Raw genomic sequence first — 25,832 nt, 5'->3', positions numbered from 1 at the left:
AAGAAAATTTGTATGCCAACAGGCAGAATGTACTGGAACTATATTTTTTAAGCTAAGACCATTATTGTTACCTACATTCTATACAAATAAATAAATAAATTAGAATTAATAACATTAAATGAGAAATTATGAGATTTTTTCTATAGAATGGTTCAAAATCGGATTTTTTGACGCTTTTCAGCTTTCAATAGTGGTTTGACTTAAACGGCGCTTCGTTGACCGTAAGCCCTAGACCATTAGGGTTTTTACAGATCTATCCAGGTTGTAAGTCTGGACGAGATTTTCTGTGAGAGGTTTATGGAAAGCTGCACACAGGACCGATGGGAAATAGGAATCAGTAGGTACTCACAAAGTTCCGCCGGTTGCTGCAACTTGATCCACTCACACAGTACACAGATCACTTGTACACATGTTATTTATGGTTTGATGGGCGCCCAGTAACTCCCTGCAGGGGTTTTTGACTAGTTTAAGAAGTTTATTGAAGTTTAGACATAGTTTTTAATTTTAATTTGCGGCGCGTTATGGCGGCCGGCGTCGTGTTTTTTGGCACTCGCGCGAAAGTTTTTTGTATTGACGGTGGCGCCACGCCTCGCTTGGTGAGTGGCAGTTTTTGGAACTAGGAGAAGGAAATGGAAGGAACAACAAAACAAACAAATAGAATAGTTTTAATTTGATTGTTGTAAATAGATCTATTTGTAGGTAAAATAAAATCGGATTGGTCAACATTATTTAGGTAATTAAGAACAAACCCTTGTTACAATTGAACATACTTATTTCAGATCTTCAAGATCACTTAGGGACAGGAAATGAGGTTCTCAAAGCGTGGTTCTGTGTGTTGAGACGGGTAATGTTTCCTGCCCCAAACTTATTATTCATCGATTAAATATGTCGTGTTTGAAAGTTAAATACTGTGGACACGTGTTTTCACTTACCTCTATGTACTGTATAACATATCTCTCACACCTTTGCTTAAGTCACTTCCTTTTTCTAAGTCTGAGTTAAAATAATAAAGAATTTCCTATGCTTAAGTGTTTGTCTGTCTGTGTTATTCACATCACTTTATCATGTTAATCTTTATCGTAGGAATGTCTTTAATGTTGTGTCCATCTCGCTAAGTGACCAATTAAATCAATTTTTCATCCCACCATCTCGGAAAGAGTAGTTTTAGCCTTTGATATCTGAGCGCAAAAACCGTTTATATCCTCTAGAGCGGCCAAGTGATTTGAATTTAGAATATCGCGTGCAATACTCCATTTGTGGCAATCTTGATAACACTTTTCGAACAAATACATATTAAACCAATATAATACTGCTTAAAATAATTATTCAGTTAATTAAGTAATTTTTATTATTGTTTTTACATAGATTTTTAACCTCGTTTCATTTTTAAACTGAGTTTTCAAATTAATGAACTTTAATAGGTACTTCTTTTTAATTTGATTCTCATATGTGCGCGCCATTTTGTTTTTTTTTGCATTTAGAAATTTCCTCGATGAGGTGGGATGAAAAGTTACGTGTTGCACTCGAGTGCAAAGATTTTTCACCTTGTGCTCTTTTGATTCCCTCGCTATCGCTCCGGATTCTAATTATTGAAACACTCGCTACGCTCGTGTTTCAATTTTAGAATCCTTCGCTTGCTCGGTCATCAAAATTGAGCCCGCGGTTAAAAAGCAACTTTGCACTCTTGTATAACAAATAACTATTAAATATATTAAATACCTACTTTAATATATTAATACAATTCGCATGTTTTTTCGTAAGTATCATCATCTTCATGTTTCGCAATGATTGAATACAAGTTCACTGGCAAGCAATGATCATTAGTAAAACACAAGACATTAAGTTTAAGTCGAATCAATAAACTGACAGAAGTGACCTTGTGCTGTCATCATTAAGCGCGAACAACTGTTCCCGCCATTAATTACTAATTAACGCACTGATCAATCTGCCGTGACGGCTGGCTACCCTCTGCTGAGCCACTGGCAAGGCCAATGTCGTAACTGTAATTACTCAGAATCTAATTATTGTTTACAAGACAACCACCTACTTGCCTGAATGCTTGATATTCATCAGTTTTGTATTGTATTCTATGTTGATGAACTATCTCAGCAATAAAATTAGAACCTGGCTCAGGAAGACAGATACCTAGATTCTTTTAAATAATCAACTGCCGACTTAGGTACCTACAGGATTTAATTCCAGATAAACTTTGTGCTATTGTACAGAATAAAAATATTGTTTAATAGATACTCGATTATTTTGTATATGACATTTTCATTTTGTAACGACTTTTCATGTAGACTGATAGTTTTCTCTGTCTTCGACTTTCCATGTTATTATCGTTTAACATCTCCGTAGCGACATCTAGACAATTTGAACCGAACTCATTGAAAGGTAAGCTGACAAAAAGTTAATTCCAATATACCATATTATCTAGATCAAATACATAATTATCAATATTAAGGTGCATAATTTATTTTCTGTACTTATGAACATGTGTTTGTACATAGATTGTGTACTTCGGACCTGAACGTCGTTTTAGTAAACCTCTACATTGCGTAGTTCATACAAAGATACATAGATGGCGCTTTTACCAACGAGGTGAGTTGTAGACTTTATTAATAGAGGGCGCTAATAAAATATGGTACTATTAATCGCTAATCATTTCCGTAATATATTAATTTGATACAATTAATTATGTAATCATAATGATCCATCAATTGGAACCGACATTATGACAATGAATTACTTTAAGTAGGTAAGTATGTAACATCGAGTATCTGAGTTGAATGGATTAAGATGATAAGCATGAGCTTTCTACTGACTCTACTGACCAATCATATTTAGTCCTAATCTATTAGAATAATCATTCTGCTTAATAGTACGAACACACATTGAATGGGTCTTTGAGTTCCATTCTATTTGTTGATACTTAGGTTCTTACCTACTCTCCTTTATTTGTGATACGGGTGATTTATTTGCGGGAGTAATAGGTACTTCCCCTTTATGAAATAAGATTTTAGACAGCCTAGAACTAAACTCCTCTTTATGTAGGAGTACAGGATAATAAAACAATACAAAGTAATGGAAAACTATTTATTTCTCATCCTGACTATACGTACACTAGAGCTACATCGTAATGAGTACAGCGCTCTTCGGACACTAAAACTAAATATTTATCTCTAATGATATCAATTTACAATTTTGTGTTTTTGACTCAATTTCTTATGTACAGTGAGACAAACGTTTTTAAGCTTCGAAAAATATTTATTGTATTCTGTAAAATACTGAACTAGGTAGGATGTACTAAAGGCATTTTATTATTATATAAAAATACTCATAATTAGTGTTAAAGACTGATTATTCTTACAAAAAGTAATATCCCAAACGTTTACACTCTTGTTAAAATAAAATACATAGAGTCATTATAACAAGCTCTAACATTTTTCGGCGAATAGTAAACAAACTTCAAATAATAGTTTTTTTAACAGATAATGACGAAAATGTATTGTGGTAGGTACGTTTAATGTACGTTCAGGAAATACAAGAATTTTATTATCAGCTTTACTAAAAGGCAAAATGGAGTTGGTTAACCAGAACAGCAAAAGTGCTTCTTGAGAGCATATAAGACAGGTTAGTGAGACCTCTATTAGATAATAATTATCTAAAATCATAATTATCTCATTTATTTCTTGTATCAACTGTATTATTGTTTAAAGAAAGACTATGTTTGAAACTGTTACTTTATAAGCTTAAAAATTGTGGTTTACGTTAGGTATAACTACTTTGTATTAATATTATTTTTAAAAGCGTGGTGTCGCATTTATTGATTTTATTTTGTACTATTTTATCGCCTGAAGGAGTTTCTATGGTAAGTAATATTATGTAAAATTAGCATGGCATACTTAAACGATAAATATTTCATACAATATCAATGTAAAATCGTATGTACTTCAAACTCAGCTCTATTTTTTTTAATTTTCCAAAATAAGTACTTAAATCTAATACTATAGGTACGATTATTGCACAAAACTAATAAACACATAATGTTGTTTATTACAATCACTGTATAAAAAAACTGCAAAAAAGCTTAAAAACTAGAACTAAATCGTGCTGCCAAATTCATAAGAACACAGAACATTTTGTACTTAAAAAGTTAGAACTTCATTTGAATTTTTCTCCTTATTCCATTTAACCTAGCAACACTCGTATACATACAGCTCTGAGATTTGTCCAACAGATGGCGTTATTTAAAGTTTCCTAAGTTATTAGCGAACATCAAACCGAAACGTAAATGTTATTCGTACTAAACTACGGACACAAAGTAAGCTTGTACAAAATCATTAATTACCCACACAAACTCAAAAATATTTACAGATAGGGCTCCAACACATTGTTGAGGAAGTGAGTGCACGGTAGAGCACCTCCAAGTTCTTTAAAACTTTTATTATTTTCCGCAACAGTCTCAACAAATATTTTCTAATAATATCTTCTATGGCATTTTAGTATAATTGAACAATTTTAACATTATGTTAGCAGGTAGAAGTATTTTGAAACAATGCGATGGAGCCCTCAGACTTATAGATCAGTCACCACATCAAATAATTTTGATAACATTGTAAATGACAACTTTAGTATTCAAATAATCATATTAAAATTCTCTCTCCAATCGACAACACCTAATATCTACATTCATATTTCTCGCTGACCCTGATTCATTTTTATTTGACGAGAAAGACTCAAAAATTCGTAACTAAGATTTAAAATTCCAAATGGCATCTGAGGAAGCAGTCACTGATCTCAAGTTGTACTCTAAGCTAATACTTTACATCTCAACGTTACTCAGACTATCAAACTTCATCTCTTTGACTTCCTCAGGGTTGAAGCTCTTGACGGACACCTTGCCGTCCCCCGATAGATCCGTACTCGATAACTTATTCGTTATTTTTGTTATCGATATGCGACTCTCGATATCATTCGAATCACAAATCGTTTCTAACGTCACCCCTTTCTCGACTTTCCTCGGTTTTGGCAGGACTTGGCTTACTTTAGTGTTTCTTAACTTCTCACTGAGTAATTTGTTACAGTTTTTCCTGGACATGTCCAGCGCTAGAGGATCCTCTTGAGAAGGCTCTTTCTTGTCTTCTGGTTTGTTCTGCTGTTTCATTTCTGCTACTTCTGCGTTCGTCACGTTGTCTTTTTTCTTCCATTTCGTTCTTCTGTTTTGGAACCATATTTTTACCTGGAATTAAGAGAAGGGAGGAATTATTACATGGAACATAAAAATTGGTTATATGTATTGTAGATTATCGATATCTTATACTAAAGTGGTATTATGGTAATTATAATCAATTAATCCATATTGAATACACTAACAATACTAACATGTAACCTAGCTACAACATCTCACACAAAATTAATAATCAGTAGTTGCCGAAACTGTAACAATAATCAGAGGAGGTAACTGACAGTTGCCATGGGAGTAGGCAGGACTCGTGCGAGTGTGAGAGTGTGCGAGTGTGCGAGTTCGCCCGTGCGACTGTATCGGTTAACAAACAGTTAATTACGACCTGATCGATCTCGGCCCCGGGGAACCGATAGTGAGGGGCTCTTATCGATATCGATGTACAAGATTATTTGATGAATCTGTTGATTTTATTTATTTACCTCCTAATTCTATAAATTAGCTTTTTATGGTAAAGATTTCTTTTTATGTCGTTGGTTCTATTTTGGTGCTTATGGTAATCGGCTAGTCTATTTATAAAATCATTTATTTACGGCAAACTGTTTACTCCTCATCCTTTATATTTACTGTGTTATATAAATAGGTACCTAAGGTCAGTCTATTAGGAACCTACATAACATGATTAATAACGTCGAATTAGTTTTGGTACTTGACACAGATATTAGTAATTACATCATACTCTGTTACGTAAACGGTTTATTTATGTAGGAATAGTTTATTATTAGAAAGAAGATACAAATCATTAAGTTCGATCCCATCACTAATTAATCGAACATGGACGCTTTTCTTAAGATTAAGATGCCTATAAATATCGAATTCATATAATAGCTACTTACAAGTGGTTTCCTATTGTTGTTATTTGGGGGCGAATTGTCATGAAATTAAAATACATTTTACATTTATAAAGGCAGGCATAAAAAAAAACCATATAGGAACAAATTCAACGATGTCAGTTTCGTTTCAAAGAGTTGTTTTAGAAAAACGGACGTTTACGTTGTCAGTGGAAATGGGCCTAAGTTTGTGAAGTCTTTTCCTGACATTTTCCAACAATAAGAGACCTATCTCTTAAAATAATATTGATAGCCAATTTTAAAAAATCATAACTATACCTAACTAGACAAATAAAACCGAACCTATAACTATTTTTCTTTACAAATACAATAATAACTAAAAGTAAGTAGTAAGTAGTAGGGGCGTAAACTGTTCTCGTAAAATGCTCGTAAAACCTCCGAGAGTGCAACGTTGGAGGGCTGTTAGCACCTCTTGTGAGCGAACAATGCTAAATTACGATACTTCATCAAGGCTTGCTTCTGCTAATTAATTAATTGCATTCAGTAGCATTTCGGGGAAATAATTATGTGAAATTATGAATGAGTTGTAGATCTTTCCTTCCACTGTGGTTGTAGGTAGATACGTTGCGTGAGACTGTTATTTTGACGAGGCATGATCATTGTTTATCCTAAATTAGGCCCGATTCGACTCGTATTAAATATAGATTTTGCTAATTAACAGAGCTATTATTATATCCACGCTCAACTTAACACTAAAAATACACCTAAGGAAGTAAAATGTTTTTTAATGAGGTTTATCATATTTTTATCATATGACGAAAGAATTTCAAAGTCAAAGCCAAGTTTTTTTTCAAACCACTCTATAGGAAGAGCTCTTTCCAGACTATGTAGTTGCAAATATCTTGAAAAAACTATTCTCAATCAAATAATATAAAACCTGATAAATCAGAACGTCCCGAGTGCTAGGTTAATCTGGCCGGCAGTGTAACTGCGCTGTCCCCGCTCACACAGCGCTCAGTGCGCGGCTAATGATTACTTTGAGCCGCTAATAGTCGGTTAACTTGTGCGTTTGTCTGTTACCAGGGATTAGAGAATGAGTTGCGCTATAAAGTGATGTTTTATTTTCTACACCCGGATAAAACTTACCCTTTACCCTCTATTCGTGTAGCGACAGAAACTGTTAGACACCAATGGATGACTCCATTGGTGTCTAACAGTTTCTTAACAGCGCTTTCATGCCAAAAGTACATAACTGATTTGGTTGGAATTTGGTACACGAATAGAGGGTAAAGGGTAAGTTTTATCCGGGTGTAGAAAATAAAACATCACTTTATAGCGCAACTCACTCTCTAATCCCTGGCCAATTTGAAAAAAACCTACTAAGTACTCCACTATTCTAGCCTACTGGTTATAATGCCACAAAAACTGTATCATTAAGATAACACATAATCTTAGACACGCACAATTATTAATATTTTCATACCCACCCTCCCCGCGTATGACAAACGTAGCCGTATGATTTACAACATCACACGCACACATAGACACACAATGGCGGAGTGTAATTGCTAGCAAATTAATCCGGGTAACATGTGACATTTGACTCTCACTCCATACACAGTCTACACCTGCCGTTAGGTTGCGGTCACCCGGGTATACGGGTATTAAGTTATGAGCTTAGGTTACAAGTTAGGAATTAATTGATGCTGTGTTTTAAGTAGTTTTCGTTCGTTTTTCAGTGTAATATAAGTATAAGTTTGTAGAAGGTTTCTAAGAGCCTCTGTACTCTACTAAACTTTTAGTCAATAGTTTGATCGAGGTTATAAATCAGGATATAGATGACTGTAAGCACGCACATTAAAACCACCAGTTATCAGGCCGATATTAGGCGAACTTAAAAATAATAATTGGGAAATAAATAATTTTTCAGCCAACTATCGGACCACCTGTAAGCAGAGATTGTCTTAAATAAAGAGGGGACGAAAAATCTGCAATATAATAAAACGAAGGAAAATACTCGCAAAATCATTCTTCCCTATGACAGCCTGAAAGATTAAGATTAATATATTTTTCTATTTCCACATGTACCCACTATGCACGCACCCCACGTCACAATGCAATCCACTTGCAAACATGAAGATAATTATTATTGATTGCACATTAGCACGCCAGAACGAGACACATGTACATTTAGCTACAAGAGTGAGCGAGAGGAGAGATGAAGAGATGGATTGATAGTGTTACGTGTCAAAGGATTGCTAATCACGAGTGTGTTAAATGGGTGAGCAGAAGTCGAGGTATTTAGGAGTTAAGGTTGCTGTGACACTGTTATTTTTTAAAGAGGTAACGAGGTACCGATATCAAGTGAAGAAGTTATTAAATACATAGATAAATATGAGTTTCATTGCACTTTACATAGAGTCACAGCCTCTTTCTTAACAATGATTAAAAAAGTAGACAAGAAAACTTCAAAAGTGGACAAAGTTTTCTTGTAGTTAGTCACAGTGTAGCTTAGAAGGCGGTCCTGTTACTCCAAGATTTTGTTATTCTTCTCCATCATTTCGTAAAAAACCTGTTAAGTTTATACATATACTGATTTATCAATGTAATTATTATTCCACCATTGTAATCCTATGTTTCATATGAATACAAATAGATGAGTAATTAACACAATTCCTATGAATGGTAACAAATAGTTCTGATTGTCACAGCGACATCAAACAACGCTGGAATGTCAACTTAACTGATGCAATAGAGTATTCTTTGAACTTCTTATTACTACTGTTTTAAAGAAGCTAAAATGTAAACATACCTACTGTGCGTTTTATATGGAAGTAGTCAAACAAACTTATCAGCTACACAGAAAGTATAAATATGGAGAAATTAATTCTTTCAGCAATAAGAGTGTATATAAATATTTTTTATAATAAAAGTCATGCAAGTCATGGTTTAAGTACTCGGATTACAAAAAACAACTGTCCTCTTGATAATACAAGGGATAGTTCGAGATTTCATTTTATACTATTTTGTTGTTTTTACTAAAGGCGAAATGTGACTTATAAAGAATTTCAGGACGGCTTTGGCAGGTATATACAAAGCTGCACAAAGATCCATGTCAAGATGATCACCAAACAACACGCAAGCACACCTGAATAATCACCAACTCGATATGTTCGCATCAATTACCCGCAATAACATCACTATGCTAGGGCTGTTCGTTCAATCGATAGCGCTTTGTTCCGCAGATCACTGGGACCCTATTAGTGCGGCGTAGGGATGGGGCACTGTCGAGGGACTTGTCGATGCTTTGCGTGTTTCGCTTTCACTGTGTTAGGTGTGTTGTGTTGTGTGGTGAAATTAGTTTGTATGGTCAGTATTTTGATGGAGGAAAAATGTTAGATTTGTGTGTATAATTTTTACAGGGACGGTTGCTTTGGACCATGTAAAATAAATATATCGCATATTTAATAACCCAAATTGTTTGGGTTAAATCCTTTTCGATTTTTCAAGAACAAGATTGAATTGCCAAATCCCACAGCCAGGTTTCTCTTTCATCATCAACATTTAAAATAGCAGAAACTTGAAAGATCAGTTATAAAATATTTGAATTTATTAAAACCTCTTTTACCTTTCCTTAACTAAGTACGCAAGACAATAGCCACAACAGAACTAAATTCTCTTTCATATCACACGTCTTGCAGACTACATATCTATACTAAATCAAAACACACACACGCCACATAATAGGGATGCAGTAATCAATGGCTGTGTCTCTTACGTCTTGTTCGCAAGATCATCGGACATGACCCTATTAGTGCTGCCAATTGCCCAGGGAAGGGGACCATGTCGATACAATGCGAGGAATCACCACTTGATAGGGTTGTTGTGTTATTATTGCTATAACTGGGGAGTGATGTAACGAATACGGTTTTGTTTTTTCTCAGGTAGGTGTGTAGTTGAGATGTTCTTTGATGTGTAAAAATTGGTAGGTATAGGTAAAAATTGTTCTCTATGTACAAATAATATAATTAGTTTTAATTGACATTATCATTCCATTTGTATTCAGAAAAAAGTTATTGTCAAAAGTTTGTTTGAGCACAAAAATAACTAAAACTTAAAAACATCAACTCATTCAGGATCTAATATTAGATAAGCTTTAGTTGTTACGGAAAGTTACTCCACATCATACAAAAAATATAAAATAGCAAGATTTTATGCCTGAAAATAAACAAAAACAATTAAAACGAAAGGGCGCATGATGTAGGCTCAGGCACAAACAGTGAGCAGTCAATGGCACACGGTGTCGCAAGCGGCGTGTTCGCGAGATCATTGTACACGACCCTAAGCGACGGCTCAGCGTAGGGATGGGGGAGTATCGATAAAAATATATCGATACTTTTTTCTCTTAAAAAAAGAATCGTTAATCTTTGTGTACTGTTTTTAAATAAGATAATGAGTAATGGTTGTGGTTTTCATTAATTTAATGCCAACGAGTATTTAATTGTTCAAAGAAAATATCGTTAAAAAGCAATCGTTTCCTTAATTGGTAACACTATCTTGAAATGGGTATTAAATTATAAATCCGTGTGATTTAAACAAGATCGTTATAAAATCAATTAAGAGGTTTTAAACATGTATTTAATTGCAGGTTGTAATAACATTTATTACCCTGTACTGCGTTATTATTGCACATTTACTACTTACGAATAAACAATTTATAGATATAATAAAAAGTTGCCCAAGTTACTATTCCTTCGTGATTTCCTCCACCTACCTACTTATACCTACATATTCCATTTCTAAAACGAAAAACAGTCTTCCAAAATAGGGTGACATTTAAAATAATCGTCGAACTGACATCGGTCAATGGTGCGTCCATCACTAGGCTTATCTAAGCCGACTGCGATCGACGCCAATGACTAAGCCCCGTTAATCGAACAATTATTCATTGAAGATAGTACCTCACCCCCTCTCGCCCCCTCCCCTCACCCCCGGGTGGAGGACAATCAATTATTTCAAGCCCTTTGTTCTTTTGGGAGTGTTTGTCGGAACATTGATAGTGCAGAGATCTTTTTCTTGAGGTATTCTTGTTGGGTAGTTCGGTAGGTTTGTCTGGATTACGTGTGTGTTGAGGTTTAAGGTATTAGGTTTAGTGATCTAGCGAGAATGTGTAGTAGATACTTTATTTGGCGAAGGAATCTCTGAGAAATGTGTACACTGTACATAGGTACAACAGTACAACATTACTTTGTGTTTAGTTTAATTTACTAGGTGTTTTACACAAGTTTATTTTAAGTTAAGTTTCAAAAGTCATACACTTATTTTATGATTACTCACTTATATTATGTATATTTAGAAGCCCCATCTTTTTGAATTCACTTAAGAACGAACGCATGTGTAAATCGTTCGACCCTAACCAATAATTACAAAATCTAAACCACGATTTAATACTCTATAATCAGTATGAAATTAGTGAAAGTTTGTTGGCAACCTGCACGATAATATTAACGGTTAATTGATATTAAATCGATGCAACGTTAGTCGTGACGGAAAGCGAGCACTCGATTCATCGGTAACGAGTATCGATCAATTAGATTAGACAACAAATCGATTCGAACATTTAATTATTATTTCGCGATCCAATGAGTTTGTAAGTGGTTTGTGATTTGTTAATTAGGTATCGATTTGATTGCGTTTAATTGTATTACACGGGTTAACTGGTTTCAGCATTACTAGGATTGTGCTTTTATTTAATGTCGGTTGATTGTGCTTTAGAGTGGAAAATTCGGTTATTATTGGAATTCGTTTATTTGTGAACTAGCTTTTCCTCGCAGTTCCACCTGTATCCCGAGGTAACTACTTTCCGCAGCCGGATAAAATTACCCTGTGTCCTTTCTCAAGCGCTACTACACCATCTGTAGATTTCCGTGAAAGTCCGACAAACAGACAGACAGAGTAACTTTCATCATCATCATCATCATCAGCCTATCGCAGTCCACTGCTGGACATAGGCCTCTCCAAGAGCACGCCACGAGTAACTTTCGCATGTCTTTTATTAGCAAGGATTATTTCCCACAAGTTATAGCGAGCCAGTTATTAGCCACAGACACGTTAACTTACTAGACAGAGACAATCAGTCGGGCTATTGCGAGTCAACGGCGGGGCTGCGCTTACAATACATATCATGTGCATCAGCTGTCATTTGTGACGCGAGTTGTGTTAGCCGAGACAAATGACGGTGCTGAGATAGTTAGCAAGGTATAACTGGTCAAGATGTTAAGTTACGTAATGTCTTAAATAGGTTATTAAGTAGGTAAGTAGTGAATATAAAATGATAATTGTTAGAAAGAAAGTCAAAAGAAAACAAAAACTTAACACAACGTATTTTTGAGAAAACTTTGGTCATCAATTAGTTTGTCATGCAATTTCCAGTTATTAACATTTAGATCTTAAGAAAGTACTGTTTGACACATCCGGATAAAAATTTTCACATAAAGTTCAAGCTATCTTTCATATCGGAAGTCTAACAAACCAACAAGCTACTTTTAACCACTTTTTTACTTACAAGGAGTAAGTTACGAAACTATTAAAATTTTTTTGGTCACTACAAAAAGAAATTCTTTCAACAAACATACCTACAACGATAAATAGTGAACTGAAACATACAACAATACGCCATCACTATCATAGTGCGTTATACCGACCCATGTACTGCAGATGAATAACTGTTACATATTCAATTAAACTGTTGTGCCCATATTTCCGGATCGCGGCCATATTTTACGCTCAATTAACTTTTAATTATTATAAAGCCTTATGGGTTGAATGGATTCAGTCGATTCGCGTTTGTTGCTGTAATATGTTGCTGGAATAAAATATTAAGTTTGGTACCTAACGAGTGCTTTTATCAGTTTCTAATACTAAACTGTAAATTAGCAATTCCCAGCTTACTTCATGTTTAATTATCCTTCGAACTTGTAAACAGAAAATAATTTAATGTTCTTAAAAGAGTGTTCCAAAATAGAAAATATCATAAGAGCTATCGTATTATCAGGCTTCTTTCAACGTTGCTACCGTTATAGATTTTGTAAAATAAAGCAGTCTTCTATTTCCACAGTGACTCTATTTAAAACATGATGGTTAAGTATTCTCATTCCAACGTAACATTCTATACAGGCATATCCGTGTGCCCTCTTAGTATATCAGAAATGCGCAAGCTAACCATTCACTACGATCTATGTGTGTGTAGTGTGTGTAAATGTGGCAAGTTGTGTCTGTGTGTGTGCGATCTGTTTATAATTAAGTGCAGATATTACGCCGCGCCGTATGACCGATCAAAAGCTTGCACTCATGTAGAGCTACTGGAAGTGGCCACAGAGCGTGGTTGCTGGCTTTCTCATAGAGTAAAAAGTTTTAATGTTTATTATTAATTTTTTATATTGTACTCTGTCGCCTGAGCATTGATATGGCTGTGGGATGGTTATCGTTCAATCTGAAACATGATCTTTTTGAAGATTTTTACACGCATACATATTTATTTTTAAAACACTCTTTACACTACCAACTTTCCCAACGCACCTACAGTAAAATTGCTGCCTAACCACACAGAAAAGGACGCTTTCTAAACATCTATGTGGGTATAATATCATTAGAAACGATTTCCTTTTCACAACCCACAATTCCAGGATTAAAGAGTTCCCTAAATAGCCGCTTCCATACTCGCTACATCGTTGTGCGCGGTCGTATAATTCATTTAGTTGGCATATTATTTCATCTCATTAAGCGGCTCGTTACAGGTGAATACCGCTCCAATTATACCTCTGTCTGCCAGGACGCGTGTGGACCTATTGGTAGGCTATACGAGGGGTAGGGGACTTTGTATCCCTTCTTATTGACAAAGAACTTTAAATTTAAAAGAAAAATAATAAAATGTTGTGATTTTATGATAGTTCTAGATTTATTTGGGAAAAAATGCTACGGAAGAAGTTACTTCTTGTTTGGTTAAATCTATGAAATGCACACTGAAACGATTCTACATAGGATGATGCTAAGTTATCGATATGACTTTAAGTGGCAGTGCGTCGGCTGGCCTATTTCTGATGGATACTTACTCGATTAGGAAATAGACAAAGCTTAAGTAGACTGAGCTATCATTTAAATAATGTACTATAAATAGATTAAACTTTATTAATTAAGCAATACATAAGTACCTAATAACGTTATAGGTAACTGTTCTTTTTACATCATCACTTAGGCAAAGTATTAGAAAGTACCTATAGTGAACTTTTAGTAGATAAATATCTAACTTGTAGGTAGTTTTAGTTTTTATAGTAAAATAGTTTTTAAGTTAATGTAAATATAAAATCTAAATATGAATTTAATGAAATAAAAACAAGGTAAATCTATTAAAAAAAAACAACAGTAGAATTCCAATTCAGTTCTGAAAGTATCAAAGCTATCATATCCCACTAAGTTATAGAGATACAATATAATTCATATGCCACATGAGATATGGTCGTGTAACAATATTCCAAGCCTCAGGAAGCCGGATGCTGCGTAGATACGTCCGTGTATCTGCCGGCTATCTCACAATAGCCGTATCTATAGTTAGTGGCGTTTAACTTGCAGATCCTGATTAATTTCTATACAAACATGAAGTGAACCGCTTGTGTTGATTGATCATTTGTGTAAACTTCTGAGAGTTGAATGTAACAGATTTGGATAAGTTTGAGATAATGTCACGCTTTTCTTACTTAGGTACCTATGGTAAAAAGTTTATATCCTATATTTTAGACAATTTTGTTTTGGAATCCTGTAAAGCGTTGCTCAGTATTTTAAGATACATTTTAAGCTTCTGTTTTTTTTAGTCCTTTATTAATAAACAAAACTAATCTGTAGTCTACTTGAAAATCGCACTTAAAACTTCATACATACCATTTTATGTTTTTGTTATCTGCGCTATTTTAAACGTATTTACATAATTAAACTAATACTAAGTCCTCGTTCACAAGCAAACGATTGAACAATTCATTAAAACTCGTTTGATCGGTATTGATCTGTCATGGCCGACTACTGCCGTTTAAAAATACATCAGTATCGAGCCGTTAACTGCTAACTGGCGTTCAAGCGATTTGTGAACCATTTCCTGAACCGGCGTGAGTATACCTATTGGTTACTGTTAAGTTAGTATTTGTTTATGTTATCATTTATTAAGTGAAGTTTGCAATTGTTTTTTGGCCTAGGAAGTGGTGAAAGGGGGACGTTTTGGGGTGCTGTCCTTTTGTAAATTTGACGTGAAAAAGTGCTAAAAACTAGCCTACTTTCAATAAACGTTTTTGACTTTGCGTAGGTTTTAACTTTTGTGGTAATTTCATTTACTAGAGGAATGTCATAAATAGGTCGTTGTTGTTGTGTTTGTTATTTGAACCTATGCAAATATGGAATAAGATATGAAAACTGCAGTTATTTGCCTGTAAAATGCTCTCAATAGGATAGCATGTTCCTTTTAAGTTCTATAGTAATAATGTGGCTGCGACTTTAAGCTTCTATGATCATAAGTTTGACCGATTTAAAGAAAGAGCTTCCTAAATCAAAATAGTGACAAAAACCACAACATTGTTGGACACGTTCACACATCAACCGATGCTACATGACAGATTGAAGTTGACAAGTTAACAAGGCAATGAAGTAATTCATCTCAATTGTCTCTCGCCACTGCACCGCGCACCGGGAGCCTGAGTTACACTACACACAATATTGTTTTTGTATTAGCTCTTCTATAAATATCAATGGGCTTAAAAATAGATAGGCAAATAATTTAGAATTGTTTTTCCCATCACTGTAGATTGGAACATAGAAAAATGTTTATAAACAACATACTTCTAATTAAAAATTGCGATTTTTGAGCCAATTGGTTTAGCAGCGTTGTATTATAATATCACTCAATTATTTATTTGAATTCTTGATGTTTACCTGCAATGCGAACCGCATGCTGATAAAAGTATTCTATAACATAAGTATTCTTTCCTCAGGTTTCAAAGTTTGTTGCCAAATTGAAACGAACGAGAAATTATGCCGTCGGATTCCCCTGCGATATGTATGTAAGGAATTTAATCTGTTCATAAGTATATGGGATATAATTAATTGCACGGAATTTTTCTGGGCACTCAGTAATTATGATGGGAATTGGTATTATTCTTGCATAAAAATGTTGTATTTATTTCCATTTAAATACCACTTTATAAAAATTTTGGTATAATTTATCTATCGTAGTACCATTAAAATGACAACAGCGCTTATCTTCGTCTTAACTTTTTTTCGTCTCAATTAACTTCAACATAAAGATATAAAGAAAGGAACAAGAATATTACGGTAGATAACTTTCTTACTACCCAAATCTATAAGCATCCCCCCCAGATTTGTCGGCAAGTGTTTGATATTAGTCGCAGATACGCGAGCTGGATATCGCTGCAGAGCTGCAAAGCTGCAGAGTGCAGAGCTGCAGAGTGCAGACATCAAAGTCGGCCTCTTGAGAGCCGCCGATACAAATGTTGTGCGGATGCAATCTCGATGCTTATTCGATACAGATGTACTCGTACTGGATATGGCTCACGATCACAGGTGCGACACAAAACAAAAATATAAAAAAGTGACTTTTTAATCCTGAAGTTTTTTATTAATCGTTTCATATAATGTTTCAGTTATTCTCATTTTCACGGAGTTCATCATTATACGTAGGTAATTCGAATGTCCTAACATTGTTGCAGAATTAAGAGAAAACTGTCTCTTGTCATAAACATGTCATATCCAGCATATCTAAAACAAACACGGAAGCACATCTGACCATTCAATAATTAGAATCCATTTAGCGCAAGGTCAGAGTGCGCGAATTGGCAGCTTCATGACAAGCTGCACTCAATAGGACAGTGACTGACTGTCCCACTTACTGTCCAGATCACACGCCAAATTAAATCTGAATTATAGCACATTTAGCCGATAGTAAATACTCGCTAGCTTTTAACTTGTCACGCAGCCATTTGAAGAATGTTTATGTAGCTGAATGATAGCTGGTATTTAAATGGCTCGTCGTTATGATATTACAGTTGAAGTAAATTGTTTATGAGCGTTCAGTCTGGACCGATTTCTAGGCAGTCTAGATTTTATTAGAATAGATGCTATAAGTGTTACAAATCTATAAGTATCCGAATGGTTCAGAAAATGTTATGATCCAGAAAATGTATCTTTGACTTCTTGAAAAGTACAGAACTTCGTCGTTTCACGACTAAGTCAAATGTTTAATTGCAGATAAAAAATAAAAATAAGTACCTAATACGCCACAAAAACTCAAAATTTGAGACATCTATATGAGACTATGCTTATAGTTTAAAAATAAAATATGTTTATAAACAACTAAACAAACTAATAGCACAAACTATGTTTATAGTTTAAATATTTAATAATAATAAAAAAAAAATACTACCTACATCATTTACACGCAACCTCCCAACTACGCTCACAATTTGCAACCCTCATTACTTTGCCACATCCATCGGTGCTAGATCTTGGTCGGTTAGCACTTCTCTATCGCAATATCTGCAAGTGTATGCGAGCAGTTTTTGGCACCGTCGGAGTTGCCAAGTTGCCGAGTGGCAGCGACTTGGCACTCCACCAATTTATATTTAAACTCTATTAAATAAAATGCCACTTTGTACTAACATGCTTTTGATAAATTTTATGAGGGATCTATACGGGCGGTGTAGCGAGGCACTTTGCTTGTGTGAGTGAGATTATGTCATAAGTTTGAGAATCAATTTGCAGTGTTTAAAGATGTTACATTGTAGGTGAATAGAGGATATAGCGCAATGAAGATGAATGTTTGGTTTTTTTCGAAGAAGTGATTCTTTTTCAACAGGTCATAATACATGACACGGAAACGAGTTTAACAAGAAACAAGACAAACGTCCACTCGCTCTCATCAGGCACGACGAGCTCACAATTAGCGCTCATTAACAAACATCATCAATGGCCCGAATCAATGCCAAACAAAACATCAATTAGACAACTCATTGAATTGCAAAACGAAAACCTGCGCCAACGCAGCGCGCGCTCGCACGCGATTGGTCGACAGAAACTGGGCCTACCGTTCTCCCCTCCCATTGGTCGGGCCGAACAATTTGGCAAACTTTCAAACGGGCGGGGCTTGTGAAAAGTTTGAAACAAATGAGTTTCTATACTGATCTGATGACAAGCGAAGATATTCAGGAAATTAGGGTCATCGCGCAGTGTGGCCACCTCGGGGTGATCATTCACGATGCATGACAGCAAGTGTACGACACGTGTTTATTAGACGACACTATATCTGTCGGTAATCATGCGCATCAATTTTAAAAGCATTTTAATATGAATCGTTTTATGTGCTGCTTCCTTTGAGGAAGTTAATTATTAGCTACAGTTTTTTATTCTGATTATTAAATTAAAGTTTCCACTGAACTATTACGTTTGATTTATAGCGAAAGCACTTATTTTTCTCCTTGGAATAAAAACTGCTACTGAGCTGTTTATATAATATGTGGTAGAGCAATACGAAATATCTATTAGATATATAACTTAGCAAACACAATGCCAATTCACACTTGGTAAATATCTATTCCGCAAACAGCATTCCAAACACTTTAAACGGCAATTACAATTAATTCTCATTACAGCACCTATAACAAAATAAATAAATAAGTGAAAACAATTCGCGGAGGGTACGAGAAAGTTGCATTTAGTGAAATAGCCGCCGGGTCCGAGGTGCTAATTAAAGCCTAATCGGGAATGCTTGCCATATGCAGATAAGATGCTCAAGATAAACGGCTTAGCTTAAGTGGATGCTGCGCTCGTGTGACTCTTGTAATTCTTCGCCTGTGTAGTTATTTTAAAGGTATTTGAGTTCGATCTTTTTCTGCAGTATAGGGAATTTAAGCAAGAATTAGCCTCCGCCGGCGGTTTCGAGTTGACCACTTTCGTACGCGTGGATAAAAAGGAGCCTGTAAGCTAATGTGATTAATAAGCGATATTCATGTCAATTTTCATCAAAATCCATCCAGTATTTTTGTGTGTGACAATACCTCACAAACTTTCATAGACTTTATAATATTAGCGGCAAACTGAAGCTTAATCTATATGGAATAGTACTTCTATACCTATATAATTCTGGTGAGTTCAGGTTTGTCTCAAAACAAAAGGTTAATTGTCTATAAGAGGTGAACAAAACCATTTGGTATTTAAAAGGCGATTAATTACAATCAACAAAACTTTAATTTATCTCAAGCTATTTATATTAAAATGTTATAGCTTCATATCCTTTTTAAACGATTCTCGTATTTCTTTATCAATTCGAATAAGCCAGTTTATTAATAAACTATTTAAATGGTTGCTTTCGTAAGAGCTTTATCGATACTTGTTCTATAAAATCGATAATCGAATGATATGGGCTTCCCAATATCGATAGAAGATAATAATCACATTAATGTTTCTATAATGACGAGTGACGAGGGTTTGTATCCGACCCCGCATGGGGGGCCATAGAGTTAACAAGTTTTAAATTGTAGATGAGAACTTGAAATAGATTAGGTACTATTTAATTTATTTATTACTTTCATACTCTTACAGTCACTGGTAAGTGTTTTCAGAAAGTCAAGAAGTTATTTGGCTAAGACAAAATTATGTAAAAAAACATCTTCTAGTTACGCTTAATTTGAGCTCAAATCTTTATGTTTTTCTATATTAGTTAGTTTTTAGAAATATTAACATATTTTTATTATATTATCTTAATTTTGCGTCATCTTTATTTAACCAAAATCGAAGCAATTACTACAAGCCTATCAATATTTCCGTAGGCACAATCTATGACCAGTACCATCTAAATCCTCATACTCTTTGTCAGTCCTCGGGGCGGGAGTCCCGGACGCCGGCCGCCGGGACCACCGGCGGAGCTATTTGCATAAAAATGCCGGGACACGCGCCTTAATTGATCGCGACTGTACCCGAGCCTCCGTGCGAGAGTGCGACTATTAAATTATATTCTAAGTGGGCTTAATTGGCTTGTGTTTAGTGTACGTGTAGGCATTATTGTGGTCTGGTCTTGTCTGTTTTTTTTTGTGTTCTGTGGTGGTGTGGAGGGAAGTAAAAATTGCGGTTGAATATTAATTTGTTAGCATAATTGTAATAAAATCTGAATAGGAATGATGGTGAAAAGGTTAGCATAAGACCCTATATTGCATTATTGACCAGTTGAATTTTCGACTATATTTCATCGTTTCAGCTACTAGTCAGAATTACTCAAGGCTTACGCACCACACTCCCTAAATCTACCAACAATATCCACATACTTACTACATTCCATTGGTCATTAACTTACCTAGCTAATACATGTAAATACAGTGTGACCGCACTATTAATGCACGCATGTACAGCATCGGCATGTACAGTGCGACCGCAAGTCAATCACAGGCCGCGGTCAAACATAACATTATGACAAGACGCGCTGATATCATTATGTGATTATGTATCAATCTGCGGTACTGTGTGTATGTAGTCTGCATAGTAATGCACGATTATTCGGGGTTTATTTTACTAAAAAAAGTTAAACAGGCTTCTTCAAGAAAAAGTTGTATCGAGAATTTCCCTTAAACACGTGTCTAATGCCTGTTTAACTCTTTTATAGTAAGACTAATCTTTATTCTTTTCAATTTTAAAAATTAAGTCGAAACTGACATACCGTAAAGTAAACACCAAATAATCGTTAAATAATTGAAAGTTACGAGTAATTTTCCAAGTTACATCAAGTCAAGTCTAATTATTGCAATAGCTAAATCTTTTTACTTATTGATTGCAAAAACTAATCAGATCAAATTAATGAACTGAATCAAATGGCAAATCCATACTTAACAATCACAAAACAACTCATTAAAAATAAACCCCAGAACTGAAGTTAAAAAACTCACTTAATTTGTGAGCTAACCACCCCATTTCCCAATTAGGATAGCGCCAAACATGTGATATCATTATCAATACTTCACACACTACACCCTCACACAAAAATGCTGATGACCCCCCCGAACCCTCGTGCACCCCTGCAGTCTGCGATGAACCCTGCACCCCGCACCCTGCACCCCGTGTGACATAGCACACATTGCGTGAATGCTAACTGACGATATTTTGCGATGAGTATGGTATATTGTAACTTGGTACGGATTGTAATGAAGGAGGGAAATCGGGGAAAGTTGAGGAAAATTGCATTGAAAATCGATTCTATTTTTGGATTTATGGTCGAGTATCGTTTATTATATTGAATAACGAACGCTTAGTTAATTTTAAGTTTTGACAAAAGTTTATTGACCGACTTCCTGAAAAGGATGAGGTTTTATATTTATTACGACAAATCTTTGTCGTTCTTTTTTATTATAATGTGTTAACAACCTTACCGTATTGGATATTAGGCGAAATTCTTTAATTAAGTACTTAAATAAGTCTACAATACCAGACACCATAAGATTACAGAAAAAGCACTTTAGGTTCTACAGAAAAAAATGACAAAGTAAACAATAAATGTATCAAAAAACCGTCAATTAGTCCCCGACATCGCCTGCTCATCATTTTTCGAAGAGCGAGTGCGGCGCGGTGCGTACGTGCGTTATCAGGGCCCCATCGCCGCGGGCCCAAGCTCAGGGGCCCTCGCAATTTAGGGGCCCTTAATGATGAGACTTTCAAATAATGAATTGGGTGTCGAGACTTTCTGTTCAGCTTTATAGTCGGGTGACAAAGTATCAATTGTTTGATTGCTTTTGTGAGGTCGCTACTTATTCCTGTCCCTTAATTCTTCTTAATAAGTTTGATTTTACGATTTTAAATGGGGACTTTTTGTACCATGGAAGGGAGTACTTCTACGTGATTATTAATTGCACTTCCATCGTTTGAGAAAAAATACGTGCTGGTTTATGGTGAAAACAAAAATATCTAAACAATTCTATATCGTTTACATTCTAAAATATAAATGATGGCATGCAAATAAATATATTACCACACAATATCTTTCAGTGAATTATATTGAAACATATCTTCGCACTATAAAGCGAGTTCATAAAACTATACAAAGGCAGCTTCCGTTGGATACATCCCAATATTAATTCATAAAGAGCTTTTCACAGTATCATTTATTTAAGTTTCGCCGCTCGTTTGGACGTCATCAAAGCAATTTAAAACCATAATACTCAATTATTAAAGTTGATATTTAAGTAATAAATCACGTTATAAAAGTTTGTAACACGAACTCCGAAATGGTTGGTGTTACGTCACTTCGGTGCGAAAGCGTTTTTAAAGTGAGAATTTAAACTGCCCTCTAGTATGAACGAAGACTGGAAATAAATTGGAAAGTGAAGAAAAGAGATTTATTGCTACGCTGTCAGCCCCATATTTGCTAACGCTTTTATCTCCAAGAATTATCTAATTCTGTACCAAACTATACAGAACAAGACATATACATAAAGAAAAGAAAAATGGCTCATTAGAAACAAACATCCAGCTAATTACAAGCAGACACTCCGACAACACAATCTTGTAAGATACGTTACAATGTTATGTTGTGTTTCAGCACATTTCACGAGAACTCGACCATTTTACACTTTGTACGTGGAAATGTTGATACACAGAACTGTTGACACCAATCGAACTGTCAAATTGTGATTACAAATATATAACGGTTAGGCTTGTCAAGTAGAACAAGCAACGCGATAAATATGGAAAGGAAAAGCTTGCGGGATAAGCCATAGTGTAGGTGATCAAAAAAATTGGGATCAGACATTCAGAGTACGTAAGTTATATTTTTTCGTGGAATTGTTAATCTATTACACTAGAAAAATTAATGTATTCTAATTCCAAGATGTTTTTAAACTTTACCAAGACAGTTTTTATAACATGAAAATTTTTAGATAATTAGTTGTGTTAACGTTTATTTTATTGGATCAATTGAATGTAACAATCTGATATAAAAAAATAACATGTTTTCGTTGAAATGAAATAGTTTAAGTGTCACATGAATTAATGGTAAGTAGTTCAATGACCGAGAGTTCAGAAAAATATCGAAACTATAACACAAAATATTCGATCCACCATAAAATGTAATTCAGTTCGCAGAAATAAAAACTTCCGACAAAAAATCCGATAGATACAATTTGTCACATTGAAAAAGAATTTTAAATATGAACAGCAACATCCGCGGTAATATAATTAATATCTCGCATATCGCATAGCTTTCTGTCTAGCGTGTCCTAAATACGTCACGTTGGTTGTCGTCTGAAATTCCTGTAAAGTGATTTTTCAGCGAGGAACACAGTATGGCTGTCACCGCGCCGTGTCGCTGCCGATTAAAAAATAAAACTTCAGAGAATCGCGCTATATCCGACATCGCTTGTACAGGATTAGTTGCTTTACTATTTAGTTCAACACATTTTGATGTTTGGATTAATTTCTCTCGTTTAGAAGAATTAGTAGCTGTTTATGTTATAATGATGAAATTAATTTTTGAAGAACATTTTTTAATCCCGTGTGGCTCCTTGATGTTATAGATTAGTGTTGCATAATATGTCGATCTCGACTTATCAAATGTATTAATGAATTAATGTAAAAAATATACTAAATAAATAAATTACATTCGATAAGCACAGTTTTGATGACGTATTGTTAAAAACCTTTGGGTATTCTAGACAACTTGGTTTAAATCGTCTTCCTTTCTACTTCAGTCAGTAACTTTTCACAAAACACTGACAGCAAGACCACCGCTCCTAGGTTTAACGGTAACAGCACATAATGCTTTATTTCTATATGATGAATTCGTCACTTAAGAATAGATTATTTATTTTTAACTATATAGAAACTAATATCAAAGCTTTACAATAAGATCACTTAATAAACGCTCAGCAAAAACAAGCATAAAGTTACATAATGTTTTCCACACAATTTTCCAAGAAAAACAAAGTCGTTCACAATACCAGTTAATTCCGATATTTCTTTAATTAGACTTACTGAGAATTCCCTTGACCAAATGACGTATCTAACTTAGACTAGTTGGAAATAGGAAATACAATGGCTTATAAATATCATATTATTATAGAATATCAGTTATTATAAGAACTGTCTTTATGTTGGTTTGTTTATGTTTCAGTTACGAGGTAATTGGGTGTTTGTTGATATTGGTACTAGGGTTACAAAATAAATATAGCATTGTTATGACACCTTGCAAGCTTCCGGGTTATTATTTTTCCTATATTTTATTTTATGACTATAAGAAGCTGGAATTGAGTGGATGTAGAAAGCAAAGAACCTGAGTTCGTGCCGAATATCGCCTGTCCCAATGGCATAAATAATTAATTTTGAGAAACTTATTACATATCCATCCAAGAGCTGCTTTCCATGGTTTCACCCGCGTCACGTGAAAACTACTTCCCGTATCGGGATAAAAACAACCTAGGTGACCCGAGGATAGTCTATCTTCCCTATAGTGAAAGAACTTTTCAAATCGGTACAGTAGTTCTGGAGCCTTTAGGTTACTAACAAACTCTAAATCATCTGTTTAACATTAATATAGATAGAAATTATAATATCTGGCATTAGTTAACGATAGAGGAAGATGACTCATAATTCTAGTCCCATTTAAATCGGTTTCCACACTAGCGGAAAAAACAAATTATCGAAGTCACATTAGTATAACGTTTTAATTTAGATGTATGTTTTTTAATTTTAGCTGAATTGATTTCTGAGAAGTGTATAACGGCCATCGGATGGCAAATGCGCGAGATCAAACCGCGCGGCATATCCGTCGTGCGGCCGGCGCGCGCGCAGCCACGATCACTTTGAGAAGTAGGGCTGCTACGGTAACTAGTAGCTTAAAAATGTATGTTAATTTGTATAAATATGTCATAGGTATGTACCTAAATTCATGTTATAAATTGTAAAGAGTTATATTTTATAAGTAAGGTTTGAGTTTTCGTACATCAGAGTAAGTTCAGTAAGTTGGCGAAACCAATTAATGCTAAACTAATTTCAATAGTAGGTAGTTAAGCAAAGAGATATAAAGTGCGACCCTGGAAATAGTTATAGGCTTTTTATATTATCGAGTGCTAATCAGTTCTATGAACTAAACTGAAACTGAAAGTAAACAGGTAGATAGTTTAAACAAAAAAAAACTAATTTTATTTACCGTTCTGTAAGTTAATGAAAAAGATAAGAATTGCTTTAATTAAACGTGATAAGATATGGTTAAAGTGATAATGTCCTGCTTACAGTTAGACCTTTAATTTGAACACTTGCAGGCAATATTTAATCTGTTCAGGCCTTATTACGATTATGTAAGAGCTTTATTATTTGTAGGTAATAACTTTATCTTTAGGAATAATGAGGCTACAGATATCGGCCAGAGATAAAATAGATATAAAAATGCTAATTTACTTATCGTTTACTAGCGACACACCTCTGCCAAATATGTTAGGTATAGAGCTACTTAAAAAAGTTGAAATCGCATGAAAATTCTTTCATTATTTTATAGTATTCGCAAACAAACAACTTTAGCAGTGTTTTTTTTTATAAATAAGCGACCATTTTAACACTATTTTTATTTAAACACTATTTTATGTATGTTATTATACATATCAACCTTCCTCTATAATCACTGTCTTTTAAAAAAAACACATGAAAATCGGTTGCGTAGTTTTGGAGATTTAAACGTACAAAGAGACATAGGGGCAGAAAGAGCGACTTTG

General features: G+C 34.7%; 1 protein-coding gene across 2 annotated transcripts in view; it reads right to left on the bottom strand.

Moving 5' to 3' along the window:
* Nucleotides 1-3,082: 3,082 nt before the first annotated feature.
* The window catches only part of LOC110378665 (homeobox protein engrailed-2-A), a 75,186-nt gene continuing 52,436 nt past the window's right edge, over nucleotides 3,083-25,832 (bottom strand). For both annotated transcript variants that reach the window (XM_049837518.2, XM_021338027.3), the window contains exon 4: nucleotides 3,083-5,242. In XM_049837518.2, the coding sequence (XP_049693475.2) occupies nucleotides 4,826-5,242 (417 nt within the window). In that variant the 3' untranslated portion in view covers nucleotides 3,083-4,825. The remainder of the gene's footprint in view (nucleotides 5,243-25,832) is intronic.

Source organism: Helicoverpa armigera, chromosome 23 (assembly GCF_030705265.1).
Source record: "Helicoverpa armigera isolate CAAS_96S chromosome 23, ASM3070526v1, whole genome shotgun sequence".
Classification (NCBI taxonomy): domain Eukaryota; kingdom Metazoa; phylum Arthropoda; class Insecta; order Lepidoptera; family Noctuidae; genus Helicoverpa; species Helicoverpa armigera.
This window is presented reverse-complemented; position numbering and strand designations above follow the sequence as displayed.